This window comes from Cuculus canorus, chromosome 20 (assembly GCF_017976375.1).
Source record: "Cuculus canorus isolate bCucCan1 chromosome 20, bCucCan1.pri, whole genome shotgun sequence".
NCBI classification, from domain to species: domain Eukaryota; kingdom Metazoa; phylum Chordata; class Aves; order Cuculiformes; family Cuculidae; genus Cuculus; species Cuculus canorus.
The window spans coordinates 3600823-3628474 of record NC_071420.1 but is presented as its reverse complement, the minus strand read 5'-3'; the positions used below and the strand labels follow the sequence as shown (position 1 = coordinate 3628474).

General features: G+C 53.3%; 3 protein-coding genes across 10 annotated transcripts in view; 2 read left to right on the top strand and 1 right to left on the bottom strand.

Annotated features, from left to right (window-relative positions):
* Window positions 1-1913, top strand: part of ULK2 (unc-51 like autophagy activating kinase 2) — a 40115-nt gene extending 38202 nt beyond the window's left edge. The window contains exon 28 of the mRNA XM_054084880.1: window positions 78-1913. Coding sequence (XP_053940855.1) covers window positions 78-145 — 68 coding nt within the window. The 3' untranslated portion in view covers window positions 146-1913. The remainder of the gene's footprint in view (window positions 1-77) is intronic.
* Window positions 1914-6323: 4410 nt separating this feature from the next.
* Window positions 6324-18583, top strand: ALDH3A2 (aldehyde dehydrogenase 3 family member A2). Of its 6 annotated transcripts, none has more exons than XM_054084978.1 (12): window positions 6324-6613; window positions 7975-8151; window positions 8938-9169; window positions 9274-9359; window positions 10224-10432; window positions 10560-10677; window positions 10797-10938; window positions 11127-11293; window positions 11802-11901; window positions 12802-13037; window positions 14053-14176; window positions 14488-18582. In XM_054084978.1, exons 2-11 carry the CDS (start codon window positions 7987-7989, stop codon window positions 14131-14133), a joined length of 1536 nt encoding a protein of 511 aa, XP_053940953.1. In that variant the 5' UTR covers window positions 6324-6613; window positions 7975-7986; the 3' UTR covers window positions 14134-14176; window positions 14488-18582. The 6 variants fall into 6 exon arrangements, with proteins under 6 accessions (XP_053940953.1, XP_053940959.1, XP_053940958.1 ...); XM_054084982.1 differs by lacking the exon at window positions 6324-6613 and adding an exon at window positions 7034-7057 and having other exon boundaries at window positions 14488-18583; XM_054084979.1 differs by lacking the exon at window positions 6324-6613 and adding an exon at window positions 7252-7381.
* A 299-nt stretch (window positions 18584-18882) lies between these two features.
* On the bottom strand, window positions 18883-26960 carry LOC104057191 (multidrug and toxin extrusion protein 1). 3 transcript variants are annotated; one of them, XM_009558526.2, is made up of 18 exons: window positions 26815-26960; window positions 26355-26534; window positions 25926-26027; window positions 25665-25733; window positions 25277-25425; window positions 25120-25162; window positions 24999-25043; window positions 24513-24610; window positions 24229-24326; window positions 23586-23699; window positions 23396-23463; window positions 23026-23134; window positions 22771-22846; window positions 22624-22693; window positions 21755-21887; window positions 21353-21447; window positions 19889-20036; window positions 18883-19507 (listed from the first exon to the last, which is right to left on the bottom strand). In XM_009558526.2, exons 1-18 carry the CDS (start codon window positions 26893-26895, stop codon window positions 19284-19286), a joined length of 1902 nt encoding a protein of 633 aa, XP_009556821.2. In that variant the 5' UTR covers window positions 26896-26960; the 3' UTR covers window positions 18883-19283. The 3 variants fall into 3 exon arrangements, with proteins under 3 accessions (XP_009556821.2, XP_053940951.1, XP_053940952.1); XM_054084976.1 differs by lacking the exons at window positions 25926-26027; window positions 26815-26960 and having other exon boundaries at window positions 26355-26600; XM_054084977.1 differs by lacking the exons at window positions 18883-19507; window positions 19889-20036; window positions 26815-26960 and having other exon boundaries at window positions 21353-21478; window positions 26355-26604.
* Window positions 26961-27652: the final 692 nt, after the last annotated feature.

Genomic DNA, 27652 nt, shown 5'->3' with positions numbered 1-27652 from the left:
ATACTGACAATTACATGGAATTAATGCCTGATAAAATAACACTGAAGTCATCACTTATTTTACTTCTCTGTTTTCAGATAAATCTAGCATTGAGCGAAGGCTTTCCGCACTCTGCTATAGCACAGTGGCTGTATATGAGCAGTAGGAATATCCTGAGGACCAGATGGTGTGAACATAAGGGACCACATCAGTGATACTGCACGCTTTTCACTACAGCTTAATGTTGTCCTTGTTCTGCCCCACGTGGAAGATGATTCTTACATTTCTGTGGTGACTACCAAAGAAACAGCAGCATCTTCAAAGAGGAGAAATTCCAAAAGTACACTTGCCTTACCGATACAGCAGCTCCTTTTTTCTTCCTCTCAACAGAATTAAAAGAATCTCTTCACATTTCAAACTGAACCTTGAATGTGTGCTTTGACTTGAATGATCAGGGTTTTTTTTCCTCATGAGGTTTATAGAGAGTGGATCCTTCTGCATCAGGTACAAAAAGACATTTCCCTCAGAAGATTCCCTTAAAAGTTTGTGGAAAAAAAATTTTTAGGTGGTCAATAAAACGTGGCAGAGTGAATTTGGGAAACCCTAACCATGTGCAAGTGCTGTTTGAAGCTTTTGTGGCGAAGCTGGCTCACATCAGAGCTTGCCTGTTGTAAACATGGCTCAGCTTGTCATATGAAGGGATGGCGAGGAAGTGCTCTTTCCCACAGGGGAAAGAAGTTTAACAGAAGAAATTGCGCTCCATCTGTGTAAAACCCCAGTGGGTTTTCAGCTGATGTGGATAGAATTTGATGATCTTCTTCCAAAATATTTTGTTTTGCACTAATTTACTAAAGCAACTGTATATTCATTTTTGAAGAACTGTATAAAAAAAAAAATTAGAGAAAGAAGGCACAACGGACTTGGCTGAAATTCATTTCAGTGTACATAAAATTCTTTTCAGAATTTCAAATGTAGCTTCTAGAAGACTTTCAAACTGTAAAAACTTGTATTCATGTGAACCTTTCCATTTTATACCTATTTGTGTAATACTTGAGTAACTACTGCTCTGGACTTTCTCGGCAATAGCAATGTTGAGTTGCTGGTTGTTGGCTTTTTATCTAGATTTGGTTGCATCTTTTGTTGTGCATGCGGTATGTGCATTAATGCCTGCAGTCTCTAAGGGTGTAATGGCAGTTCTCTGTAGTTTCTTGGGCAGTATTACAATAAATACTGTAAACTGAAAGGTTCTGCAAGGAACCATGCAAAACCAGAAAATAATGTTGGGGTTTGAGATGCTGGTAATTTGATGTAGAATATCTACATATGGCATGTGAAAAAATCAGGATTATTTTGTGTGCAGTTGGGGGGAGAGGTGGGAAGCTTCGTTTCACCTTATAGGCATTAACATTTCAAGCATCTCATGAGATCATCAGGACAGCAATTTGCAAAGTATTTAGGCAGATCGGCTTCTCTGGAAATGGTTCCTATACTTTTATTTTTGGGACTTTTTTTGTTACTCAACTGCTTGAATACTTGAATAAACCATTGTCCAGGACAAAAATCATTTTAATCCTCTTAAATGCAGTGGTCTCTGAACTATTTGACAAAGTTGTACAGGGCTTACACATCAAAATATCGTTTCAGTGTTCGGATAACCATGTGTTTCCTTTACTTTGACAGAGTAATGTACTTTTTATCTTATTTATCTGTATGAAATTCCAACAGTTAATTTGAAAGTGTTTGTTTATATAATGTTTGTATTTTTAGGTCTTTAATACGGTGTTTCTACCTCTCCTTTGTAATTGCATGCATTATTCTTGAAACTAGGTAATAACTCACTGAACTGTTGCGTTACAGCCTTTTTATTATGGCCTGTATAAATGTATATTAAGGTAAAAATAAATACTGACACTAGAAGTGTTTCTATGGTAAAACAGAGTTTCTGTGTCTCTGTAATGAAGGTGTTAACGACAAAGAAACAGTCTGTGCTTGGCTGGTTGAACCAGCTGCTCGATGTTCCCTGAGATGCTCTTTGGATGTGCCACCAGGGCAGGACGGGGCAAATTGCTTCAGCTCCTTATCTCTGCAAAGCTCTGGCACAAAGTGTCCCTGCGTTTGTTTTCCCTTGCTTGAGGAAAACAATTTACCAGGCTTTTTTTTTTGTTTTGTTTTGTTGGGTTTTGTTTTTTAAACTTGGATTTGAAAACAAAAGTGTGAAGTAGGTTACTGGGTAACAGCTGTGTGTTCTCTCAACAAGGTGCTTGTTTGTTGCCTGTGTATTTGCTGTCTGGGCTGCCAGAACAGCACATGCAGAGCTAACTGGCGGCAAGTTACAATTTCTGTCCAAGCCTTACAAAAACCAGGCTTTGTCCACCTCGATGCTGATGTCTTCTCCCCACGAAGGGGTGCTGTGGTAGCTGGGGTGCGGCTGTTGCATTTCTTGGTTGTACTGTCACAGTTTTCCCTATTTATTAAAACTACCTTTGTGGCTCGCGCATAATGATAAAAGAGGATGAGGAAGGAGTGAGCAGGGAATGCTAATGATATATCTGCACATGAATGTAAGAACAAAGCAAAAGCCTTAATGCAAAATACTGAAAGATAGGCTGCTTTTCCCAGGAACTCACTGGTTTTTGTTGGTTTTCTTTTTTTTTTCCTCAGGATTCAAGCTCATTCTCCTTCCACTCTTGCCAGCAAAACTACAGCTGCGCAAACAGGAGGAGAAGAAAAGGGCTATTCTTGTTTGCTGCTTTCAGGAGGAGGAGACCAATGTTCATGGCCTGTCTTTCTGCATAGACTCATTCCACACAGATCCTGAAGATGTCCTCTGTCTTCAGCGCTCCACATTGGGCAGCAGGTGCTTGTTTCTACCAAATACTTTTTTATTTTTTCAGCTTTTTTTAAAGACAGAACTTGAAAGGAGATATTTGATATGCTGCTTTTCTAGTTCAGCTCTCTAGCGTCTACTCAAGGGCACCATGTTCTGTGCGTGTTCTCTCCGTAGTGTATAATGTTGGGCGAGGAATCTAAACCAGTTTGATTCTGATGCTTGCTGCTTTGTATAAGCAATAAGTTGAACTCTGAGCCCTTCCTCTGATAAGGAGAATGAACTCTAGTGAATTTAACTTCTAACTGAGATACTACAAGTTGCTCTGAGGTGTTTTTCAGTTGAGAGATGCGAGGTGTTCCTAGGACTCTCACTAGGTCGTGCATAGATCGAGCTGCTTTCTCGTACAGCTATGGCAAAGTTACACGGTCGCCTCTGGGCTCAGAGGCAGTAGCTGGTGGGATCCACTGCTGTCACAGCGCTCTGCACAGTGTAGCTGCGCTGAAAAGGGAAGCTCGCTTTCGTGTCTGGAGCAGTAAAGCTGGATAATGCTGCTTTCAAAGCTCGTGGAGGTTTTGAAATTCAGATAGGCTGGCTTGTGACCCAACTTGTGACCCTGCCTCCTTTTTGACTCCTGCTTCCTCTCCTACTTTTGGTATGTTTTTTTGGTTTGTTTTTTTATTTTTAAATTTTGATCCTTGGACTTTTTTTTTTTCCTCTGTTCCCATCTCTACTTGCCACTAGTTTTTGACTGTCCAGGATGCCTTCAAGTGTCAAAGCAAATCTCTTTTTATCCTGAACTTCCCTGTGCAACCTGAGCCATAGGCCCTGGCTGTGGCTTTTTATTGTACTCTGTGCCCGCGTAGCTCCTCCTTTGTGTAGATCAGTGAAGCAGAGCTCCGTAACCCCTCTCTTGAGGTCTCAAAGTCAGCTGGAGCCCAGTCCAACTAAGTCTTGGCACTGCTTCTTCGGACAAACACCTTTTCAATAGGCTTTTGTATGTGGCAGGCTCCCGCCTCCTCTTTGGCTGAAAGCAAACTAAATGCCAGTGGTGCTGTTGAGTCTTGTTGCAGTCTTTGTGCCAATCATTTTCATTGTTTCTTTGTGTTGCTTTCACATTTTCCGTGGCCCCAGCTATGCCTACAATGCAGCCCACAGACCATGGTCTGTACTACACAGTATCTTGTTCTTGTAAATGTGAGATCAGCCACAGCCTTGAAAACAAGTGATGCCGTACATGAACTGAGCTGCATTTATTCATGTAGGTTCCTTAAAACCTCTGCCTGTTGTTAATCTGCACCTGCTTTTATGATTGAGTGCCGTTTGGGCTTCTGTATCTGCCTGTCATCTTGTGCCACTGGCTGGATTGCGTGACTTTTAGAAAACACTTGGAACTTGAGGCTAGGGAGACGTTTAAGCAGAAATTGAGGATCGTTAGCTTAGGTAAAATCTTGAAGTTCTGTGACTGTGGTGTGCAAGCTAAAAAAAAAAAGTTTATTGATTAGCTGTGTTATTTGATGGACTCTTGAAACCAAATACTGCACAGCTTATCTTCCAAAGCAAAGTCCTCCTTCCCCAGGCCCTGCTGGATGCTTTTGGGAGCAAGGAGCAGCACAAAGGCATGCGCTCCAGGCCCGGTGCAGTGCCGGAGCCTGTCTTACCATGGTACGTTGCTGTAATTGACTCCAAGAGGGGAATAAGAGCAAGAGGCTGTGAGGAACAAAGGGAGAGGGGTGTCTTAAGTTCAACTTCTCAATAAAACATCTCTTGCTGCTGTTAAGTACATCCCTAGGGGCTAGAGCACCCCCAGCACTCCTCACCTCCCGATTCCTCTGCAGTTCAATTACTTTCCCATAAATAGTTCCCTTCTTTATTGTTCCTTAGTGGCTGAATAAAAATAGAAAATACTGTCAGCTCCTAAGCGTGGGGAGCACGCTGCAGACCATGCGTTTCATTGGGTGCTGTCTGGAATATTTTTCCATCTCACTCAAGATTCCACCCTTCCCTGAAATCCTCGTGTCTCACTCAGCCACTCCAGTGAGACTCAACTGGTATTTTGGAATGCTTAAAAGACCCTCACTCTTGTTTCCTGTCTATAATTGGCTAAAACATGGACCAAAACGGCCCACCTCCCAGGATGTAGCCACACTGCTGCTGTCTCATTCCTGGAAATACCAAGGAGCTTCAAGACCAAGTTTTCCACGAAAGCGTGGCACAGCCCCAGGCTGCTGGCCACCGGGATGGACTGGAAGCTGGGATGTTTGCCTCCTCTGTGTGATGCCAGGCACAAGAAGCACTGCTCTGGTGTGAAAACCCTCAGGGTTAAAGGGTGAGAATTTTACAGGGTCTGAAGAATTGACCACTCTGGAAAAAGCAGACACCGCTTGGTGGGTGTGCTGCTGCGGAGGATGCAGTGCTGCACTCTTTCGCCAGGCACAAAGGAACTCCTCACCAAGAGCTCGTTTACTCTGATTGCTGTAGCATTAACCCCTTATTTAGTTTTCCTTGGACCTCCACAGAGCGCAGTGCCGAGACAGAGCTCCAACCTGCCCTGCCGGCAAGGATGCCAACAGGATCAAGAACAATGTTTGCATCAGGTAATGCTCCTGCAAGGAAAGTTCCCACTTCTACCAGCATTGTCTTGAATGCAAACCAAACTCCTTTTCCTGTCCCATAGCGCAAGGGCTCCATAAGCCCAGCCTGTTTTTCTTCCACACGTTGCCTCCTGCGTGCAAGTATTGGCAGTCACTTGTCATTCTTTTCCACGGCAGACTGTTTACTGCTGAGATTTGTGCAACGCTCACGTGTTGGCTGAGCCACAGCCCGCGAGTTGTCAGCAAAGCCAGCTGACTTCACAGAAGCCAAGGTCTGTGTCTGGGGGGAGTCGTGGCTCAGGCGGAGCCTGCTGAGGTCAAGGGCATCCTCCAGCCTTGGGAAAAATGTCATGAAATCTGGGGGGAAGCATGTGCTCCATGTTAGCCCCAGCTCCTGGCCCCGTGTGTCCCAGAGGTCTGTGGTGGCTGTGATTGCGTTGCACATAGTTTGAGCTGAGGAGCATTAGCAATAGATGGCTTGTGTAAGAAACAGTGCAGAACAACTGGGGGGTAATTTCCAAATAATCTCCTTGCATTTCTTAGAACAAGTTGTGGCAGGACTATTTTTAACTGGAATGAGCCCAGCCTTGTCCTGGCTCCTTTCACTGCTTTTCTTTGGCTTGTTTTCCACGCGAATGCTGGATCAAGTTTAATTTGACTGTCTATGGCTATTCCTGTTGATCACTTCGCCTCCTACAAACCTCCACCTGTGTTTCCAGGGCTCAATGGCTGCTTTGCCTTGACTGACTCCCCAGGAGAGTTCTGGAAGGGCACCAGGATCCTTTCGCCAGCACCTGAGCTTGGAAATGTTGCCCAAAGATGAGGCGCTTAGTGATGCTCCATCCCTGGAGGTGTTCAAAGCCAGGTTGGATGAGGCTTTTAGCAACCTCATCCAGTGGAAAGTGTTCTTGCCCATCGCAGGGAGTGGAACTGGATGGGCTTTAAGGTCCCTTCCAACCCAAAATGTTCTATGAGTCTATGATTTTGTGCAGCATTTGCTCTGTAGGGGAAAACCACGGGGTGAAGCTGCCTGATGGCATTTTCCCCTCTTTAGATAAGGAACCCAAGGCAGGACTTTGTCCCCTGGGGTTCTCACTCGATGCATCTGTTGGCATTTCACAACCCGCTGGGCTCCAGTGCCAGCCCCACGCCCAGGCCCGCAGCCTTCGCCAGCAGCGCAGCCACGGGAGAGCCGCGACGGGGGAAGGAGCAGGTACCGGGGGCACGGTTACCGGTGCGATGGTTACTGGTTCCATGGGGAGCCAGGGTTACTCGTTACCGGCTGAGGTGGTCACCGCTTCTCAGGGGATACAGGGCTGCTGGGTACCGGTGAGATGGTTACCGGTTCCCAGGGGATCCAGGGTTACCGGTTACTGGGTGAGACAGTTACCGGTCCCCGGGGGATCCAGGGTTATTGGTTACTGGGTGAGACAGTTACCGGTCCCCGGGGGATCCAGGGTTACCGGTTACTGGGTGAGACGGTTACCGGTCCCCGGGGGGATCCAGGGTTACCGGTTCTCGTTCTTCACCCGGCTCTGCTCTTTCAACCCACGCTCTGGCTAAGCTCACCCTTGCGGCTGAAGGTCCCCGCCTCCGCAGGAACCGCTCCGGCTGCCGCGGCTCTGCCCGCGGGAGGAGAGGGAGGGACAGCAGCCCGGTAAAGCCGCTCCCCGGCTCCGGGACCCATCAAAGCACGGGGAGAGGGGACCCATCGGGCTATGCACCCCCGCGCCGGCCGCTACCACCGCGCGCCCACCTCGGGGCTGTGCTGGGGGCGGCGGCCCTTTGGCCTCGCCCATTCCGCCTCCGCGGGGGGAGCCGGAGGGGGTCGGGGGGGGGTGGGCAGTGGCCCTTTGGCCTCGCCCATTCCGTCTCGGGGAGGGGGGCAGTGGCCCTTTGGCCTCTCCCATTCCGCCTCCGGCGTGGGGGCGGTGCCGTGACGTCACCGGAAGGCGGAAGCGGCGGAGGCGAGCGGGACCCGGTGGGCGGCGGGGGCGGCCCGGGGTGGGGGTCCCGGGGATCCCGGGGCGAGGCTGCCCGCCCGACACCCCGCTCTGTACACGGTTCCCCGCCCTCCTCCTCCTCCAACTTTAAAGTGTAGCGAGTTGTTTAGCGAGGAAGAGAGAGGCGGCGGGAGTGAGGGGGGCAGATACCGGGGCCGGGATGGGAGCCGGGGCCTGTGGGGAGAGCGGGTGTGGAGCTGTAGGAGGGAGGGCTCGCAGGCAGCTCCGCGTTGCTGCTCTCCTCGCAGCGCTGGGCTCGGTTGGTGGAGCCTGTGCAGGTAGGACAGCATCCCTGAGAGCAAAGGGGAGGATGGCTGGTGGGTCTAAAGGTAGCAGAGAGCTCCTGCAGAACAGGATGTGTCAGCCACTCCCAGAGATGCTGTGTTGCTGAGAGGTGCCCGCCCTTGGTGGAGCCTGGGCAGGTAGGGCAGGAGCCCTGAGAGGTGCCTCAGGAGGCCACCCGGGGAAGGAGAACATCTCCCAGCCTGAGGACATCTCTTGGTAGCGGCCCCACGCTGAGCAGCCCTCGGTGTCACATAGGGAGCTGAGTGTTGCTGCTCTGTCCCTGCAGTGCTGAGCAGCCATGGAGAAGAGGATGCAGGAGGTGGTTGGGAAGGCGAGAGCCGCCTTCAACTCGGGCCGGTCCCGCCCGCTGGAGTTCAGGATGCGGCAGCTGAAGGCCCTGGAGCGGATGGTGCAGGAGAAGGAGAAGGAGATCCTGGCAGCCCTCAAGGCGGATCTGCACAAGGTCTGGGTTGGTGGGGAGGCGTTTCTCCCTCGTGCTCTGAATGGAGGGTGGTCAGCCCTGAGGGGAAAGCAGGAGGGCCAAGGGCTGCCTTGGCTTGTGCTGATTTCTGAGGAGGAGCCAGTCTGCTAAAGGCCACAAGTACAATGCGAGGGTTGGAGCACCTTCCATACGAGGACAAGCTGAGGGTTGGGGTTCTTCAGCCTGGAGAAGAGAAGACTCCAGGGAGACCTAAGAGCAGTTTCCAGTAATGAAAGGGGCTCTAGGAAAGCTGGAGGAGGCTCTCCGTTAGGGAGTGCAGGGATGGGATGAGGGGAACAGTTTTAAGCTAAAAAAGGGGGGATTGAGATCAGATCTTAGGAAGCGATTCCTCACTTTGAGGGTGAGGAGGCCCTGGCCCAGGTTGCCCAGAGCAGTGGTGGCTGCTCCATCCCTGGAGGGGTTCAAGGCCAGGCTGGATGGGGCTTGGAGCCCCTGATCCAGAGGGAGGTGTCCCTGCCCATGGCAGGAGGTTGGAACTGGATGGGCTTTGAGTTTCCTTCTAACCCAAACCATTAAATGGTTCTGAGGCAGAAGTGTGGGGGCAAGTCCTGGCTTTCAGGTGTTGGCTTCTGCTGTACACTGAGCCCACGCACCTGGCCTGTCTTCTGCCAGAGATCCTTTGGGGCAGCGCTACCAGTGTCTGACACTTTGAATTAGCAGAATTTACCTTGCCTCCCAAGGCTGCTGTGGTGGGTGCAGGAGGTGGGTGCCTTTACCATCCCTTCTCCAAGCTCCCTGTCGTTGCAGTGTGGCCCCAACGCGTATAGCCATGAGATCCTGAGCGTGCTGGGAGAGCTGGCCTTGGCCATGGACAAGCTGCCGTCCTGGGCAGCCCCTCAGCCTGTGAAGAAGAACCTGCTGACCATGCGGGACGAGGCATTCATCCATTTTGAACCACTGGGAGTGGTGCTGGTCATCGGGGCCTGGAACTACCCCTTCGTCCTGATCATGCAGCCGTTGATCGGGGCCATCACAGCTGGTAGGGACCCAGTGTAGGTCCTGTCCCTTGGGCCGTGGCCGCAGGCTGTGGGAAGCAGGAGAGGAGTGCGAGGGCTCAGTGACCATGCTGGGTTTATGTTGTAGGCAATGCTGTGGTGGTGAAGCCATCGGAGATCAGCGAGAACACGGCTCAGCTGGTGGCTGATCTCCTCCCTCAGTACATTGACCGGGTGAGTGTGGCCACGCGCCTGACATGAGTGTCTTGAGGAAACATCTGTCATGCTTTCAAAAGGCTCCTGCAGGTTAGAATCAAATCAGTTGCCTGCTTTCTCTAGAGGAGCGTAAGCAGGTGATATGCGACGGGTTGAATTACTCTTAGAGAGTCACGTTGACATATTCTTCTTGCCATTGTGTAACCTAATGTGCCTACGTACCATTGCTGCCATGTGACAGTGTTTTTGACACGCATGACTGTGTAAGGGCGGTGTGTACTTCTCACTGCAGTCATTGCTCTCACCGACACTGCTGAAGTTGCCCCTACGTAAGCACAAGTTTGTGTTGGGTGCTGGCTGTGCCTGGCTCTTCCTGAGAACTGAGTGCCATTTGCTCGGTGGCAGCACATCCCAGGTTTTTGTGTCGTGCTGAACCGCCACGCTCATGGCAGGAGGTGGTGTTTCTCCCCTACTTGTGTGACAGTTCTGACAGCCGTTGCGCTGTGCCGCTGAGGCTACTGCTCCACTGAGTGCTTTCCTCCAAGGACTCGGTGCTTCCCCTGAGCAAGGGGCAAGAGCTGGGCAAGGAGAATGGCCCTTGGGTGAACCTGGCGGTCACATGTGCCCTTGGTGTTATTGTGTATGAATAGGCGCACAGCCTGCCTCAGCCCTGGCCTCGACCCCTGTTTCGTTTAGTTCATGTGACACAATATAGCAGGGGAAACTCCACTGCAGGGGAAGCTGCAGAGCACGTCTCTGCTACCACTGTCATTTGTCCAGATTCTGTTGCTTCTCATGAATTAGTCTACCCCATGCAGAGCTGCTGTCTTGATATATTTGCTTTAAATCGAGGTAACTGCAAGACTCTTGTTTGCCTCGTAGGAGCTGTACCCTGTGGTCACCGGAGGAGTTACCGAGACGACAGAGCTGCTGAAGCAGAGATTTGATCACATCCTCTACACCGGCAACTCCACAGTGGGCAAAATCGTGATGGCAGCAGCAGCCAAGCACCTGACGCCCGTCACCCTGGAGCTGGGCGGGAAGAGCCCCTGCTACATCGACAGGGACTGTGACCTGGCCGTCGCCTGCAGGTCAGGCCATTGCAGCCCTCAGCGGGCCGTTGTCCCCAGATCGCGGGTGTCACTCGGGTGTTGTCATCTGGGCTGTGGGGGCTGGAAGGGGCTGACCATGGACAAACCATCTCCCCTTCTCTTGTAGGCGGATAACGTGGGGGAAGTACATGAACTGTGGACAGACCTGCATTGCGCCAGACTACATCCTCTGTGACCCGTCCATCCAGAGCCAGGTGGTGGACAACATCAAGGCTACTCTGCAGGTGAGTGTTGAGTTTTTCGCGCTGTGGGAATTGCCCCAATACAGCAAGGTCTGAGTTGCTGGAGCTGCAACCCTGGAGTGCTGTGTTGAGCACTTTGGTTCTGCTGTGCCCTCTGGCAGGAATTCTATGGGGAAGACGTGAAGTCATCTCCAGATTACGAGAGGATTGTCAACAAGCGTCACTTCAAGAGGATCCTGGGCCTACTGGAAGGGCAGAAGATTGCTCATGGGGGAGAGACTGATGAGGCCTCCTGCTTCATAGGTGCTGCTGGCGGCTCCTGGGGTGGGATGGCAGAGAGTGGGACCTTCTGCTGTGGGAGTGGGTGCCTTCTGGGGCCTGTGTGTGTCTGGGGCTTGCGTGGTATGCGTTGATGCAGGCAGCGTGCAGGGTGAGGTCCTGTCATTGACCACATCTTCCATCCTGCTCACACCATCTCCTGTTTGCCTTAGCACCAACTATCCTCACTGATGTTTCTCCGGAGTCAAAGGTAATGGAGGAGGAGATCTTTGGACCGGTCCTTCCCATTCTGACCGTGAAGAGCGTAGATGAAGCTATTGACTTTATCAACAGTCGGGAGAAGCCTCTGGCCCTGTATGTGTTCTCCAACAACAAGAAGGTGGGTCTGGGCCGTGCTGCCCTTTGGAAGTGTCCTGAACGTGGCTGGTCCAAGGCACAGCTGTCTACAGGGTCCTTGTCTGCTCCTCTTTGCATGTGAGTCACAGCATTTGGCTCTCAGGGGACCATGATTGCCCCCAGAGCTCTGCTGGAGGCTCCCGGTCTCCTGCTGAAGTGCTTTGCGCTTGTATTGGCTTTATGAAATACAAGGCTAAAACACTGAATTTCCCCTTCAGTGCCACATAATATTTCATGATTAATTTAATTACTTTTAATGTGTTACTAAGGAGGAAATCTCCCAGGTTTCCATCTTTCCCATTCCTCTTCTGAACTTTTCCATTTTTCCTTCGGTTAACGTTGCATGGAAAGGGCTTGTCTGAGTTATCAAGCAGGGAAGATCAACCCAGTCGCCTCTTGGCTCATAGTTCCCCTCCTGGTCCTGCTCAGTTACACAGTCTTGTCTGGTCTGGGCCTTTGTGATGTTTTGTTTCTTTGTTTTCTTTTGCCAGTTAATCAAGAGAGTCATCTCTCAAACCTCCAGTGGGGGTTTTACTGGAAATGATGTTATCATGCATTTCTTCCTCTCAACTTTACCCTTTGGTGGTGTCGGTAAGTTACTGGAGCTCCTTAAGGGTTACTTGGTGCACGTGGTGACTCGGGGAACAGCAGCAGTTGGTTTGTGTCCGAGTACCCCCGTGCCTGTTACAGCAAAGGGTCTCTGTACAGCAGAACCCAATAATAACAGTAAGTTCTGGGACTACATTAGGAAAGAGGCCAAAAGAGAAAAGCTGTAGAGTGTGTTTTTGGAGAGGCTGAAGCATTTAGTGCAGACTGATGTGAAAGGTGCATTAAAAACATTAGCTGCGTTTGGAGTGGTTAGCAGTTATTACAGGAGAAAGGGTAGAACTTCAGCTTGAGGAGTGCTGGAACAGGTTATGGAACAGCCTACGGGAGTTTTGCGGAAGAGAGTTTGGGTGTTAGGGTGCTCACAAGGTGTCTGTGAACCAACAACGTTCTGCTGCTGTGAACTGCACACGCTGTCCTGGAGTTGAAAACAGAGATGTACCCTGTAGGGCTCCTCAGGAATCCCTTCTCACACAGCACCAGTTGGATCTTGGAGCCTTGGCACGAGGCTTTGAGAGGGAGGTAAATCCAGGGAAGAGCTGGAGATGGCTCAGACACAGTGAACAGTGCACGCAGGAACACACCAAAATGCTGGAGAGCGTGTACAGGGGACAAGGTTGGGGAGAAGGGGGATAAAGTACAGGTGGACATCTTAGAGACTGAGAAGTGCTACAGGGAGGAAAGAAGAGTTGTCCTCTCTGCAGCAATGTAGAGGAGAGATTGTGCTTTTAAACTGCAGTGAGGGAGATGCAGAGGAGTTAACACAGTGCAGCTGGAAGGTCAACAAGGTTTTCCTGTGACGTTTCTTGTGCTGCTGGTGGCCTCTGACGGCCAAAGGTTTGACAGGCTGAGCCCGTGGTGTGACATGCCTGGCTTGTGTCTCAGGTAACAGCGGGATGGGCGCCTACCACGGCAAGCACAGTTTTGAGACCTTCTCCCACCGCCGCTCCTGCTTGATCAAGGACCTGAAGATGGAGGGTACGAACAAACTCCGGTACCCACCTGCCAGCCAGAAGAAGGTGGATTGGGCCAAGTTCTTCCTCTTGAAGCAGTTTAACAAGGGCCAAATCGGACTGGCCTTCTTGGCCCTGCTGGGGATTGTGGCAGCGGTGGTGATGAAGGTGAGTTTTGTCTCTTTGCTGTCTACATGAGTGCATGTGCAATTCACCTATCTTCTGCAAGTTCACTCTTTTGAACTGCACCCTTTTCTTGGGGCCTGGCCTGTTTTTTTCTGTCCTGAGACTCATGATATCTGGCTCACCTGAAATTATCACCATCTGCTTCTCCCTCTTGCGAGTAGTACCTAGAATAGAAATGTCCTCAGAGAAATCTCCTAGGCTGCTCTACTATTTTTTGCTCCACCCTGGTGGGTGACGCCCATGAGAAGCTCCCTCCAGAGGCAGCGATTGGTACATTTTGGACAGATTAGGAGTGATTTCAGTTCCAGGGCTTGCTTAGCAGTGTTGTGAGCTGCTCCACAGCCTAGCGCAGCTGGCTGTGCGTGTGTGCCATCATGCCCTGGGGAAGGGACACTGTGTCAAAGCCAAGGGCTCCAACAAGCTCTTGTTCCTCCCCCAATTGCTGCCCCCATCTGACCTTAGCTCAATTATTTCCTTTCCCTGCTCTTTTTCCGACTGGGTAGTGTGGAAGGGTGGTGTGTCCTCCCCTCTCTGCAGGAGGCAGAAGCCTGCTGGTGCAGGCTAGAGGACTCGAGATGCCTCCTGAAGCGGAGGGGTAAGATCTAAACTTCTAAGTGTGGTTGCTGGTTGCTCTCTGCGGCTGGTGGGCCAGACACTGTGTGCCTGCGCTGGCGGCATCTTGCAAACCCCAGCTATCCATCCTGGGCTTTAGTAGGATTAAGGGAGCAGCCACTGAAGGACAGGAGATGGCAGGGTGGATCAGGACTCTATCCTTGAGTCTGTTGTGTATTTTTACTACCGCAAGGAGATGTGCAGGAGCCCAACAAGCAGGGAGAAATAACCTTTCTGCATATCTGAGTCCAGGAAGATGTGTAAGAGCCCACAAATGGCTCCAGCCTGGAAGCACCGGCCAGGGAGGCAGGCCCTGGCTAGGTGAATGTTTTCTCAGCGAAGCGGGGAAACTCACAGCATCTTGAAAACATTTGGGTTTTCTCAGAATCACCAGTCTGTGCTGAAGAGAAAAGCCCTGTTGATTGTGCTGGCTGTTCAGAGGCTGGGCCGGCTCAGTGTGTGGTAAGGAGGAGCAGGTTTCAGAGCACTGCTGTGGCTGTCACAGTGAGGTAGGAGCCTTTTTCTTCTCCTGTGTGTAGTCCTGAGTTGAGATCGGGCTAGAATAGCGAATGTGGGGATTGCAGGTTTCCCTTGGAGCCAGAGAGCAATGCTTTTCTTTCCCTGGCAGTGCTCGGAGCTCATACGGCATCCGAGATACCCAGCGGTCAGTGCATGCCGAGGGGGCAGGAGGCAGGCAAGCCCGACTGCGGGGAAATCACCCTCAGAGAGAAGGGGCTTTGCTTCAGGCAAAAGCAGAGGGAGTTGGTTTTGTTTCGGCAAATCCTCCACAGGATGTTGATGTGGTGTTTTGCTTTCACAGATCGTTTACTACTGAAGAGAGGAGAAGGCGCCATGTGCAAGTCGTACTCCGAGTGCTCGCTTTGTGTCTGTTTCCTTAAGCTGAGAAGTCATTTATTTTCTTCTGTCTGGGGTTGTTTCAGTGAGCTGTGAGCACACGGAGTAGCCTTGGAGAGGCACTAACCAAGAGAAGGCTCGGACTCCTGTTTACTAAAAAAACATACCGAAACAGAGGGATCAGAAGGTACAAGCTCTCAAAAGGAGGACTGCAGAGCAAGAAATACCAGTCCCTACCTCCACCTCATGCCTTGCAGAGCCTTGCTTCCAGGGACACACACAGTGTCTTGCTTCAAACCGCTTACCTTCCTTCAGTGAGTAAAAGGAGTGTAAGTCCAGCTGTGATTGGGTTACAGTGCTTTCCCTGCAGTTTTCACCATGGTCTGTGTTCTCTTATGCTCTGAACAACCACCCTCTTGGTGACAGATCTGAGACAGACTGTGCTGCCTGATGGTTTTCACCGATAGTGGTGGTTATGAGTAAACCTAGTGAGGTTCCCACCTGCTGTTTAATTGAGATGAAATATTTATGGGTCTCCCCAAAGCGGGATGGTCTGCAGCTGCTCAGGAGGTGCAGGCTGATGCCCTTTGAGAGGCTCTGGATTTCATCATGTCTGTAGGAATTATTTGACAGTTAGAAAATAGTGACGGTGTTACCTGCCCCGCCTGTGTTTTGCTGATAAGAAGAGTATCTTATGCTCGTGCAAAAGAACTTTCAGGACTGTTTAGAGAAGTGGGAATCACAAGTACCCTCTGGTGGGTTCACCTACACTGAGCCCTTCGTGGCCACTCACTGCCCCCGTGGGGTGAGGAGGATGATCGGAAGGGTGAAAGTGAGAAAACTTGTAGGTTGTGATAAAGACAGTTAATAGGTAAAGTGAAAGCGGCGTGTGCAAACCAAGCAAATTAAGGAATCCATTCGCTACTTCCCTTGGCAGGCAGGGGTTCAGCCATCCCTGGGAAAGCAGGGCTTCGTCACATGTAGCAGTGTCTTGAGAAGACAGATGCCAGACTCCAAATGGTCCCCCCGCCTTCCTCTTCTTCCCCTTCTTCCCTCCAGCTTTTATCACGGAGCACAAACAACATTGTAGGGTCTGGAATCTCCCTTTGGTCAGTTGGAGTCAGTTGGGCAAGAGAGACCCTAATGTTTTACAGGCACTGTTTGGTGACAGCTAAACCATGGCTGTGCTCCCAATGCTGTTTTGATCACAATCCAAAGCACAGCATCATCCTACGATGAAGAAACTTAGCACCTATGATGAAAATTAACTCCATCCCAGCCAAAACCACTACAAACCTGTTCCCGGACAGATTCCTCCAAGGGAAAACAGTTCCTAAAAGAGTGTGTACTCCTTTGTGTTCAGGCTTCTGGGTCTGCTATAGCCTTGCGCTGAGAGATAATAAGGGGCTTGTTCTAGCTTGGGGAGAGGTTGCTGGAGAAATTTAAGGTGAAAGGACCATAGAAATACTGTTTAAATAAAGAAAATTTAAAAACTATTATTAAAATGCAATTAATATAGAGTAGAAAACTATATTTACTGTGCAATAAGTGGGATTTGTTCATGTCTGGTGAAAATTCATGTGCTAAGCCTTTTTAATGATCTATTTTGCAAGTACTAAATAAACACTGAGAATTTAAATAATAATCTGAGCGTAGTTAAGTCCCTGCAGTCTCCCAGGGAGTCCTGCCCATCCTCTGCCGCTCCCACCTCTCACCACAGCCTGGCCAAACATCACAGCTGCATTGCAAGGTGCCTCTGCCCCGGCACACGGGTCCCCAGCGTGATGATGTCAAGCAGGATGAAGTCCTGCTCGTAGGGAAGGATCTTAGGAGTTGTGGCTGAGGGACTTGGCGTTGCTTAACCCTGAGGAAGCTGAGGGGAGACCTTATCACTGTTTACAACTGCCTGAAAAGAGGTTGTAGCAAGGTGGGTGTTGGTGTCTTCTCCCAAGTGATGATGATGGAGATAGAAATGGCCTCAAGTTATGCCAAGGGAGATTCAGATTGGACGTTCAGAAAAATTTCTTCACCGGAAAGCGTCTCAGGCACTGGCAGAGGCTGCGCAGGGAGCTGGTTGAGTCCCCATCCCTGGTGCGGTTTAAAAGATGGGAAGGTGAAGTGCTCAGGGATGTGATTTAGTAGTGGACGGGTACGATTGGGCTTGATGATCTCAAAGGTCTTTTCCAGCCTAACAATTCTATGATCCCCCAGAGCTCCGGCAGAAGAGGCTGCCCAAGGGAGCCTGGAGCCAGGCAGGGTGTGGGCTGAGGCGGTGCCGGGAGCTGTGGAGGCGCTGGACTGTTTCTCCTGTCTTGGGCAAATCCATCCCCAGGCTGCCTCCCACGTGCAGGCGCTACCAGCCTGGGGTTTGTTCAGATCCGGACAAGAGCGTGGGCTGTGTTTGTTGGCTCCCAGCGGTGGCCGTGATGTGTTGCGGCCGTGAAGAGCATAGATGAAGCTATTGACTTTATCAACAGTCGGGAGAAGCCTCTGGCCCTGTATGTGTTCTCCAACAACAAGAAGGTGGGTCTGGGCTGTGCTGCGCTGTGGAAGTGTCCTGAACGTGGCTGGTGCAAGGCACAGCTCTCTACAGGGTCCTTGTTTGCTCCCCTTTGCATGTGAATCACAGCATTTGGCTCTCGGGGGACCATGATTTGCCCCACAGCTGCTGGAGGGTCCTGGTCTCCTGCTGAAGGTCTCTGGGGTCACACATCTCCCTGTGCACCTCAGCTGGCCATCCCGTGCTGGTGGATGCTGGTTACCTGCCTGTTTCTTCACGGCTCTCTTGTGCCAGCTCAGGAATTTAGGTCAGGGTCACCTTTGCCCTTACACAATGGCTCTGGGTGTTTCAGGTGGGAGGGCTGAGGAGCACCCCAGGTGTGGTTTGATGAATTGCTGTCTCTAACCCGTCCTGCTCTGGTGAAGCCTTTTCATGTTGTGGTTGTCCCAGCTGAGCGGATTTTGTGATTTAAGTAATGCAACCCTCAACCTGTCTGACTAAACAAGGCACGGCCTGTCCCCCACTCAACAACAACAGGGGATGTGAGTGGCACCCACTCAACATCCAGGTGAGGATGGATTGGGTCAAGTTCTTCCTCTTGAAGCAGTTTAAGAAGGGTCGAGTGGGGCTGGTCATCTTGGCCCTGCTGGGGATTGTGGCAGTGCTGGTGGCAAAGGTGAGCTTTGGGTCTCTGCTCTCCACATTGAGTGTGCGCTCCCATCTCTGTCCCTCGAGCCCCACCGGGTCTCAGCCTCCATCACCCCATTGTCTTGGGCTCTGCTCCCTTCTGGTGGGACTCAGCCTCATTTCTGTCCCTCTCACGAGAGGGGTGACCGGCAACCAGCACCACACCGGACCTGTATCTCGTTCCCTGCACTCCTAGTGCTGAACTACTTTTTGCTGCAATTTCTTCTCTTCCAAGGCAGCAAATGCACTGAAGAGTCAGAAGGAAACGAAACTTATCTAGAGCAGAGAAGCCCCAAGCTGAAGGCTCCACCTTCTGCTGAAACACAGGAATCGAATCAGCCCTTCCCTGTTGGTGGTGCCTCAGCAGGGAGCGGTGGCTGATAGGAGGAGGCAGCATCTGCTCTGCTTTGCCAACAGGAGCTATCTAAAAGCTCTTGGAAGCAGGAAAATTGATCGTCACAAGGGTATCAAAACAAAGTCAGTGATTACTGAGCCTCTTATCTATGTAACATCTTGGTGATCCCCACAGAAAGCTGTCTCCCACATAGTGGGAGGTGTCCCTGCCCATGGCAGGGGAGTTGGAACTGGATGATCTTTAAAGTCCCTTCCAAGCCAAACCATTCTATACCAACAATAACCCTAAGAAAAGGTGGGTCTTGCTGCTGGGAACAGTCCAGGCTGGTTGTCCCCCGCAGCCACTAAAAACCTGCAATATCCCACGCTTGAAAGGACTCACAACTGACCCATTGATGTCTTATTGCAGGGGACACTACCTTTAGCCACTCGAGGTGTGCAAAGGCTGCCTGAGGTGACGGCAAAGGCTTTCTGAGCTGTGGCCACGCTGCCCCAAGGACTTGAGGAGAGCCAAAGGCCATCACTGCTGCACTGAATTTGGGGCCAACATTGCAGCAACGAGAGCCCCAGGTGTGGGAGAGCCCTTGGCTAGAGCGGCTGAGCAGCTCAGCTGTGATTGAATTTCCATTTTTTTATTGATTTATTGGTACTCTTTTGCCCCCAAACCTATAACTGGAAGCTGCCCTTGCTGAATAAAACCTTTGTTCTACCACAAAGACCACCTGAGCGAGACCCATGTGCCCCCAACTCCCACGAGGGCTGCAGCCCATCCGGTGCAGGATGTTGCCCAGCCCGAGCCCTGCCCTCAGCCTCCACCCTAAGGAGCCGAGCCACGTCCAGCTGGATTTATTCTTTATTAGGCGTTTGTCAGCGAGCAGCAGTGTGAGTTGGGCTCTGCTGGGTGACAGCTGCTGGGGGACAGCTGGCAACGTATGCTGGAGGGGGAGACCCACAGGCTTGGTGTGCGTTGGGCAGCCCAGAGCAGCATTTTGGGTGTCAGAGCAGCGTTTTGGGTGTCGGAGCAGTGTTTTGGGTGTTGGAGCAGCCAGAGGACTCTTTCCAAAGTGGTGGCCGAGCAGATGCTGCCAAATACTGACAGAGCCTTTTGGCTCCCACGGGACAGGTTAGTGCTGGATTCTCACTGGGCAGTCCGTGCTTTCTATGGCCATCAGGAAGTGCTTTTGCCCCCAGAACAAAGTCCCCACAGTCCCTGGTGTGGGTCAGTGTGTGCTGGTTGTCAGCTTTATGACAATGCCGAGGGCAAATACTGCCACGGCTGCGGCCGCCGCCAGCCCGCGCCGGATGATCAGCTCCCTGCGGGTCATGGCAGTGGCCAGAGAGGATGTGGCACGTGTGGTGGCTTCTTGGGGCTCCAGCTGGTACGTTTGTCCTTCCATCCTGGTGATGCCCGTGAGCACGATGCCGTTCTGCGCGTCCACTCCCGCTGCAAAGAGAATGAGGCGGCGTCGCTGAGGGCTTTTGGGAGGATTGAGGGGTTTCTTGGGAAGGCTTTGTCTGAGGTCTGAAAGCGTGTTAGGATCAGCCCGGAGCATGGAGATCTCCGGCAATTAGTGGAGCTTTGGTGAGACCCAGCATCTGCAAGGTGAGAACTGCCCGGGATGCCCCATCCTTCCAGGTCATCCCCCCTGCCTGTCTCTGTCACCCTTCCAAGCCCACCCTTGTAATTCCTGTTTTCCCGGTAACTGAGGGCATCACCAGCACTATGCTGCCCCCCCCCATTTGGTGGGCTTGTTCCTGACCCCAAAGCCACCACGGCATGCAGTGCCCAGCTCCCCATCCCGTCAAACCCAGCTTGTGGCCATACCTACGCAGCCCCGCACTGCCGTGGCAGGGGGGTAAGCGTGGGGCAGCGGGGTTGGCCCTGCACCACAGGGAAGCTCCTTGGAGGAGGGTTCGGGACCTGCGTTCGGCTCCGCTGGTGGTGGTTGGGTCACTCCTGCACGATGTTGAGCCTGGGGGAGGGAAGGTTGTGGGTTTAGGCAGCAGCACTGGTGTGGGAAACCCTCAACAAAGCCAAGGTGCTGCCTCTTGTGGGGAGCATCTGCCTGGAAATCATAGAATCATAGAATAGTTTGGGTTGGAAGGGACCTTAAAGATCATCCAGTTCCAATCCCCCTGCCATTGGCAGGGACACCTCCCACTGGATCAGGCTGCCCAAGGCCCATCCAACCTGGCCTGGAACACCTCCAGGGATGGAGCAGCCATCACTGCTCTGGGCAACCTGGGCCAGTGTCTCACCACTCTCATGGTGAAGAAATTCTTCCTAATGTCCAGTCTAAATCTGCTCCTGTCCAGTTTATACCCATTCCCCCTTGTCCTATCACCACCAGCCTTTATGAACAGCCCCTCTCCAGCTCGCTTGTAGCCCCTTCAGGTACTGGAAGGTCACTATAAGATCCTCTCTGAGTCTTCTCCAACAAACCCAACTCTCTCAGCCTGTCCTCCTACAGGAGATGCTCCAGTCCTCTGGTCATCCCTGTAGCCTCCTCTGGACCCGTTCCAACAGCTCCATTTCCTTCTTACATTGAGGATTCTAGAACTGGACACAATACTCCAGATAAGGTCTCATAAGAGAGGAGCAGAGGGGCAGAATCCCCTCCCTCGCCCTGCTGGCCACGCTGCTCTGGATGCAGCCCGGGATACGGTTGGCCTTCTGGGCTGTGAGCGCACGCTGCCGGCTCAAATGGCACTGTGTAGCTGAAAGAGGACGGCTGTGGAAACCCCGGAGCTATTGGGGTACAAGGTGGTGCTCAGGGCTGCCAGCTTAGAATCGTAGAATAGAATCATAGAATCACCAGGTTGGAAAGGACCCACTGGATCATCGAGTCCAACCATTCCTAACACTCCCTAAACCATGTCCCTCAGCACTTCATCCACCCGTTCCTTAAACACCTCCAGGGAAGGTGACTCGACCCCCTCCCTGGGCAGCTGTTCCAGTGCCCGATGACTCTTTCCGTGAAGAATTTTTTTCTGATATCCTCCCTGAACCTCCCCTGAGCTTCAGTTGCTCCGGCTGCTTTGTGCTTCATGTCCCCCAACCAAGGGCGACACAAGGTGCAGAGGGAAACTTTGAGGCTGTTGAGTGCGTATGTGGGGCGGGAGCTGAGCACAGGGTTCTAGAAGCGCTGGCTTTTTGCTGAGGACACTGGAGAACAGCCCTGGCCTGCGGGATCAAGCCTGTGATGCCGCCTCATCCCGCTGAGATCTCAGCCAAGGCGCTGAGGTCCTTCCCGCTGGCAGGGCCCGATGCCGTAGGTGCGTGGGTTACCTCCTCGGCTGCCTTCTTCCAGTCCATGCGGGCGATGTAGACGACGAAGCAGGTGCAGAGGATGGAGACGCAGACAAGCATGCTGAGCCACAGGCCTGCCGAGGGCACGCCAGCGTCAGCCAGGGGCTGCGGCCGGAGCAAACCCAGCCGGGACAGCGAGCCAAGAAAGGGAAAGACACCGAGGTCAGCAGGGGCGCGGGGTGGGGTGGCTGTGGGCGCCTGCAGCGCGGCTGCCTGGCAGACCTGGCAGCGATTGCTTTTTTCCAGGGCCATTAGAGGCTCTCAGTCATTGTGGGGAACATCCCAGTTCCCCCCAGTCTCCGGCAGCCCTGCAGAGCCAGGCAGGAGGTGGTGGCGACCCGCTGACGGGGCTGTGGGGAGTCGTGTCCCCAGGGTGGGTACCTATGACTCCGATCTTGACCACGAAGAGCAGCACGGCTCCCAGGGGCAGCCCCATGCCGTAGTAGGCCACGGTGTTGAGGATGGCACCGAATTTCTGTTTGCCTATGCCTCTCAGCACCCCGCTGCAGGCACCCTGCCGAGGAGGGGGAGGGAGGCTGGGGCCACGGCTGCCACCACCTCTTTGGCTGAGTTTGGGGCTCTGCCGCAGCCTGGGGGCTGGTCAGCTAGCCTGGTGAACAACCAGCTCCCCATCTCCACCCAGTTATTTCTGCACGGGACTCCCAGGACCCCCACCCCCAAGATACTCAGGAACCCTCTGAGACCCCCAGGTTCCCCTTAGGGCTCCCCAGGACCCCTATAGAGCCCCTCAGGTTCCTTCCAGGATCACCAGGACCCCTCTAGAGACCCTTTTAGGGACCCTCAGGACCCTTCTCAGACCCCCAGGACCTCTCTAGAGCCTCCAAGGCCTCATTAGGAGACACCAAGAACCCCTTTAGGGACCCTCAAGACCCCTCTAGGACACATAAGACCCTCCAGAGCCCCCCAAGACCCCTCTAGAATCCCCTGGGACCCTTGTAGACCCAAGCAGGACCCCTCTGCAGCCACCCAGGACCCCTCTAGAATCCCCTGGGACCCTTGTAGGCCCAAGCAGGACCCCTCTGCAGCCCCCCGGGACCCCTCTAGGACCTCATCCCATGGCTTGGCAGCTCTTTATGCCCTCGGTGTTTCTAAGGGTGGACACCAGGAGCTCTGCACGGTCCTGGAGCGTGTGCTGGTGGCCACGTGCAGCCTGAGGGACGCTCACCCAAGTGACCTGCTCAGCACCAAGGCTCCCTACTGAAAGCATAGCAGCATCCCTGGGGACTTACACACATGGCTTCAAACAAGTGGAAGACAACGTAGACGGGCATGACCCAGGCCACCAAATCAACGATCTCCCTGGAGACAGAGAAGTGCCAAAAATCGCTTTTGGGAACCAACCTCATCCCCTGAGCCTGGGAGCTGGGAGCACTCACTTGTCAGGGGTGAAGATGTATCCCAGCACATCCTTCGCGGCAGCTAAAATGACCCCCACGGCTACGCAAAACCCACCTGAAAAAGAAAACGAAGCCCTGCGCCCAGCTTGACCGTGCCAGGGAGCTCGGGCACAGCCCAAGGGAGAAAAGGGGATGTGGGTGTGTGGCACGGGCAGAGCACTGCAAACTCTCCCTGCTCCCGCTGTGCCTGGAAGCAGCCCCAGCAGAGGCTCCGTGGCGCCTGGGTGGCCTGACCTGTGCAGAGCAGGCTGGTGGACGAGGATCTCTTGGCCGTCTCGATGTCACCGGCACCCAGCGCGTTCCCCACCTGCACGCTGGCGGCTGTGCCGAGCCCCAGGGGGATCTGTGAGCACAGGGAAGAGGCTCACGTGTGCGTCCAGGTAACGGGGCCATCGCAGCAACGGCAGAGGGACCATTCAGCAGGGAATGGGGGGTGGCGTTGAGGATTTTATTGAAATCATCTCCATGGGAGAGAAAGGCAGGAGCAAGGAGAGGCTTAAGCGCAGAGAGGGCAAACCAGGATTTGCTAGAGCTGGTTTTCGCTGGATGTTTGTACTGGACTGTCCCTAAGGAGCCCTGCTTGGAAATAACCCCCAGCCCTTACCATGAAAGCAACGACGGACACCTCGTAGATGATGGATTGGGCAGAGAGCTCTACGACGCTCAGCAGGCCTGGAGGAGAGGTGAGGGTCAGCGCTGCACGTAGGTGCCCAGCAGAGAGCTGCTCTCAGCCCTGTGATGCCGCTCTAGGTCACACCCTGTCCACCTCTTTGCAGCTGCCCCTCTCCACTGACCTATCAAGAAGCTCCCAATTTCGTAGGTCCACCACTCGATGCATATCATGAGCATGCTGGGGATAGCCAGGGAGATGAAGCTGTCCCACTCCAGCAGGCACTCGCTGGACCAGCCTGTGGAGAGGACAACTGTCACCTGATGAAGGACCAGACTTCCCACATATTGCATCTTTAAGAGCACCAGAGGCAGCTGGAGATGCTGTTCCTGTTTGCAGAGCCACCAAAGGCAATGCTCCTCAGCTCCATGTGCTCTCCAGCAGCACAGCGTACGCGTACAAGATCTGCTGATGCCATCCTGTGGGCCGGAGCGATGCAACCCTCAGCTCATCCATCCCGGAGCAGAGTGTCTAAGGACAACCTCATGCTTACATCTGTGCTTATCCGGCTTTGAGGCTGAACCGTACAAAGCCTCAGCAGAAAGTTTCATTTTTCCAGAATTAATGTTTCCTGCCTGGCACGGTGCTCTGCCAACACTTGCGCATGACGTGCTGCCACCGGAGCAGCACCGCTTTCCTGGGCTGTACCAGGCTGGGGTTAATGTTTCACTGTCAGGACTAAGAGAAATCGCTCCATGGAATGGGTGGAAGATTCATGAATACTGGCGTAAAGCGGGAACGGGAGGAAGCTGGGGAGATGCCCTTACCTCCCCAGGTCTTCACGTGGAGTTTCTTGCCTATAATATACAGGAACAAGAAAATGGTTTGTGAATACTGAGCAACGGTGTTGGCCCAGGCAGAGCCCCTGCAAAGGAAATGAGAGAAGTTGTCAGCATCCCGCTGGTGTCTCTCTGGCCTCAGGGTGCTGGAGCGTAATGTCCTGCTGTGCCCCGGATGCTCAGCCACACCTGGTGGTGAGAACATCCGTGAAGAGTCCCTTGCCATTGCCAGGTGTTGTGTTTCCCCTCCGTGGGATGCAGGCGCTACTCACGTGATGCCCAAGTCGAGCACGTAGAGGAAGATGCAGTTTGCGATCACGTTGACCATGTTGCCGACGACCCCGCTCAGCACCAGTGGCCACATGATCATCTGCAAAGAGAAGGAGATGGGGACTGCGGCGTCTTCACAAAAGCTTTAGGAGAGCAGTGCGAAGGTCCTCACCAGCCCCGCGCTCGGCAGCTTTCCCAGACAAAAATTACACTTCTGATGATGTTGCCTGATTGGAAAACGAGTGTATTGGAGGTAAATCCCTGACACGGGGAAGTGTGAAGGGAGGTCCATCAGGCAGATGGGTACAACCAGCCATGGGATGGGGTGATCTCCAGGGTTAGAGCTTCTCGAGGGCATCTTGGCGGTCGTGGGGACAAATGCTGCCTTGCCGCCAAGAGCAGTGAGTATGAAGAGCCCTGAGTGCATGGTTAAGCGGAGCCCTCAGCTGGGGCTGACCTTCCATGGGTGGAAGGGCTGTGGGACCCACCTGGTTCTGCAGGTATTTTGTCTCCAGGCTATACAGAAAAACCGCCTGAAAAGGAAATTAGTGGATGAAATGAGGCCAATGGTGAGCAGGAGCTGTGGTGCTGCGGTGGAAAACAACTCACCGGGAGAGCAGGGACAAATGCCATCACGTAACGCTGGGTTAACCTGGGGGGACACGAGAGGTATGGTCAGCCAAGGGGGCCTGGATATATCTCCTCCCTCCCTTGCAGCCCCACCACGCCGGAGAGGGACGAGGAGGTGGTGTCTGGGCCACCTGACCTGGACACCTCAGGGTCCTGGCGGATGAGGAGCAGGAGCTGCTCGATGTTGATGAGGATGGCGCAGCACGGGAAGCAGCAGAGCAGGAGAATGAGGGTGGCACGCTGCAGGATCACCCCTACGCGCAGCAGGTTCTTGCTGCCGTAGGTCTGCAAGGTAAAGGGCGGGGGGTGAGCTCCGCTATGCTGGTACTGGGGGCACTGCAGAGCGTGGAGCAGCCCTGACCATCCTGGAGAAGGACCAGGAAAGATTTGGTATTTCAAGAGGAGCACAAAGGTCTGTGTTATAGGGGATAAGCTGCCTCATGTTGCAGGTGCAGATGGGGAACATCAGTATCAGCTGGAAACCCCCCCTGCGGCCAGGACAAGTTCCAGCATCTCTTACCTACCTGTGATACCAAGGTGTCGCATGCTGAAGCTAAACCGTATCCCACAGAGATGGCAGTTACGTTTATAACCTGGAACCAGGAGTTAAAATAAACAAAGAGAGAATGCAAGCAGTTAAGACTTCTAGGTAGGAAGAGGGGGCTAAAAGGAAAAGTGAGAATCTGAAATTTCCTATCCTTATCTGCCTCCATCCTATATCACATCCCAGCATCAGCGAGTGGGAGCTGGCACCCAGCGCCGGAGCAGCCCCCTGGAATGCTTACAGCGATGGCCAGCGTGACGGAGGCCAGCTCGACCTTGCCCAGGTGGCCACAGAATATGGAGCTGACAAGGTGTATCAGGAAGATCAGCAGCTGGATCAGGATCTGAGTGCAGGTAAAAAGGAAAGGTGAACATCAGAGACAACAGCGCTGGAGGGAGACCTCTGGATCGGAGCACCGCATGGGATGGGAGGTATGCATTCAGCTGAGCGCATCTAACTAAGTCAAGCAATCCAATCCCTCAGAGCTGAGGTTTTGAGCCCCCTTGATGGGTATTTAGCAGCACTCCGGGTCTGGCTTCTCCAGGAGCTGTTGAGGTCCTGCATCGGCTGGGCTCTGCTGGCCGAGGGACCCTCTCCCTGGGTGCCTGCAGCATCCGCCTGCGGTCACAGCCACCCCAGCGTGCCAGTGGGCTCCTCACAAGGTTCTTACCAGAGGGCCTGCGAGAACCAGCAGCTTCTTCACATCCTCCCAGAAGTTGTCCGGGACCAGGCGCCGAAGCCAGTGGCGTTTCTTTCCGCAGGTGCCGGGTGTGTGATCGAGCTGGCCAGTGGCCACCGCCTCGCTGAAGCCATTCTCCTCGGGGAGGTCCACCTGCTTCATGCTGCCGCTCTGCCAGGGGAGTGAAACAACCCTCTTCCTCCACGCTCTGTTAAAATCACCCGGCCAGAGTGAGCAATGTGTAACCACGGTGGGGTGAACTTCAGCCGGGGCCGGGTGAGCCGATCGCGTCCTCCTCGCTGCCGACAACCGGGGTGGTGATGGGAAGTGCAGGCAGCAGGACAGGGAGGACATCAAGGGTCCCGTGCACCGCTGTTGGCAGCGCAGAGGAGCCCGAATGCGTACTGCAAGGGACTGAGTCTTCCCAAATCATTCCCACCAGCCCTCGTACCTCTCTCCTGCTTTGCTGTGGCTCCGCCAGCCGGTGGGCTGGAGGGTTGTCCTCCTCTTCCAGCAGCGACAGAGGATTCATGGGTCTGTGGTGGTCTCCCCTGAGGTGGTGCCGACAGTGGTGGGGCAGCTGCTTGTCTCAGCCTCTCTCATCACAATACAGTGTTGGCCAAGACAAGCTGGCCCCATTGGCTCCAGCTGTCCGCCTCGCACAGCAGCGTCAGGTTTCACCAGCGCTGCTCTGCCAGGCCAAATATAGCACCCTGCCTTGGCCCTTGGCAGGGGAGGTGGAGAGGAGCTGCCGCAGTGGTGCAGAACCTCCTGCGCAGAGCTGAAGGTGGGCTCTGGTGGGCTGGGGGAGAGCAGAGCAAAGCAGGTTTCCACCTCTCCCCAGGCTCCAGTCGCAAAACTACTGGGACTTGGAGCAGGTTGGGATCTGCCACATCCTCCCCACACCTGAGGTCGCAGCTGAAGGCTGTTTCAAGCTCCTTAATGCCATATCTTTTTATTGCCATCTTTTATTCTTCTTGTCCTGCAGGCAAGCAGTGCCAGGAGAGTTGTGGGGTGGCAGCGAGGCGCCGTGCCCCAGCTGTACGTGGTATTTACCTCCAGCGGCTGAGCACACGCCACACCATGGAGACACTGGCTTCACCGCAGGTAAGAGCCTGAGACTGGTGCTGAGGGGCTCAGCGCCGAGGACAGGGATGGGCAGGCAGCGCTGGGGCATTTGCATCGAGACATTCGGCAGTTCCCTGATGGCTCCATAGGGGTTTGCACCACACCACCCTCTCCCGCGTGGCTCAGCAACGGTGTGGGTGCAATCAAGGTGCACAAACATT

Coding starts and splice junctions, on each gene's coding strand:
- LOC104057191 (XM_009558526.2), bottom strand. CDS start 26,895: ATGAATCCTCTGTCGCTGCTGGAAGAGGAGGACAACCCTCCAGCCCAC. Junction 22,847..23,025: donor CACCAGCCTGCTCTGCACAG/GTCAGGCCACCC, acceptor TTTCTTTTTCAG/GTGGGTTTTGCGTAGCCGTG. Junction 19,508..19,888: donor GGCAGTGCGGGGCTGCGTAG/GTATGGCCACAA, acceptor TTCTCTTTGCAG/CGGGAGTGGACGCGCAGAAC.
- ALDH3A2 (XM_054084982.1), top strand. CDS start 7,987: ATGGAGAAGAGGATGCAGGAGGTGGTTGGGAAGGCGAGAGCCGCCTTC. Junction 10,678..10,796: donor ACATCAAGGCTACTCTGCAG/GTGAGTGTTGAG, acceptor GCCCTCTGGCAG/GAATTCTATGGGGAAGACGT. Junction 11,294..11,801: donor TGTTCTCCAACAACAAGAAG/GTGGGTCTGGGC, acceptor TTCTTTTGCCAG/TTAATCAAGAGAGTCATCTC.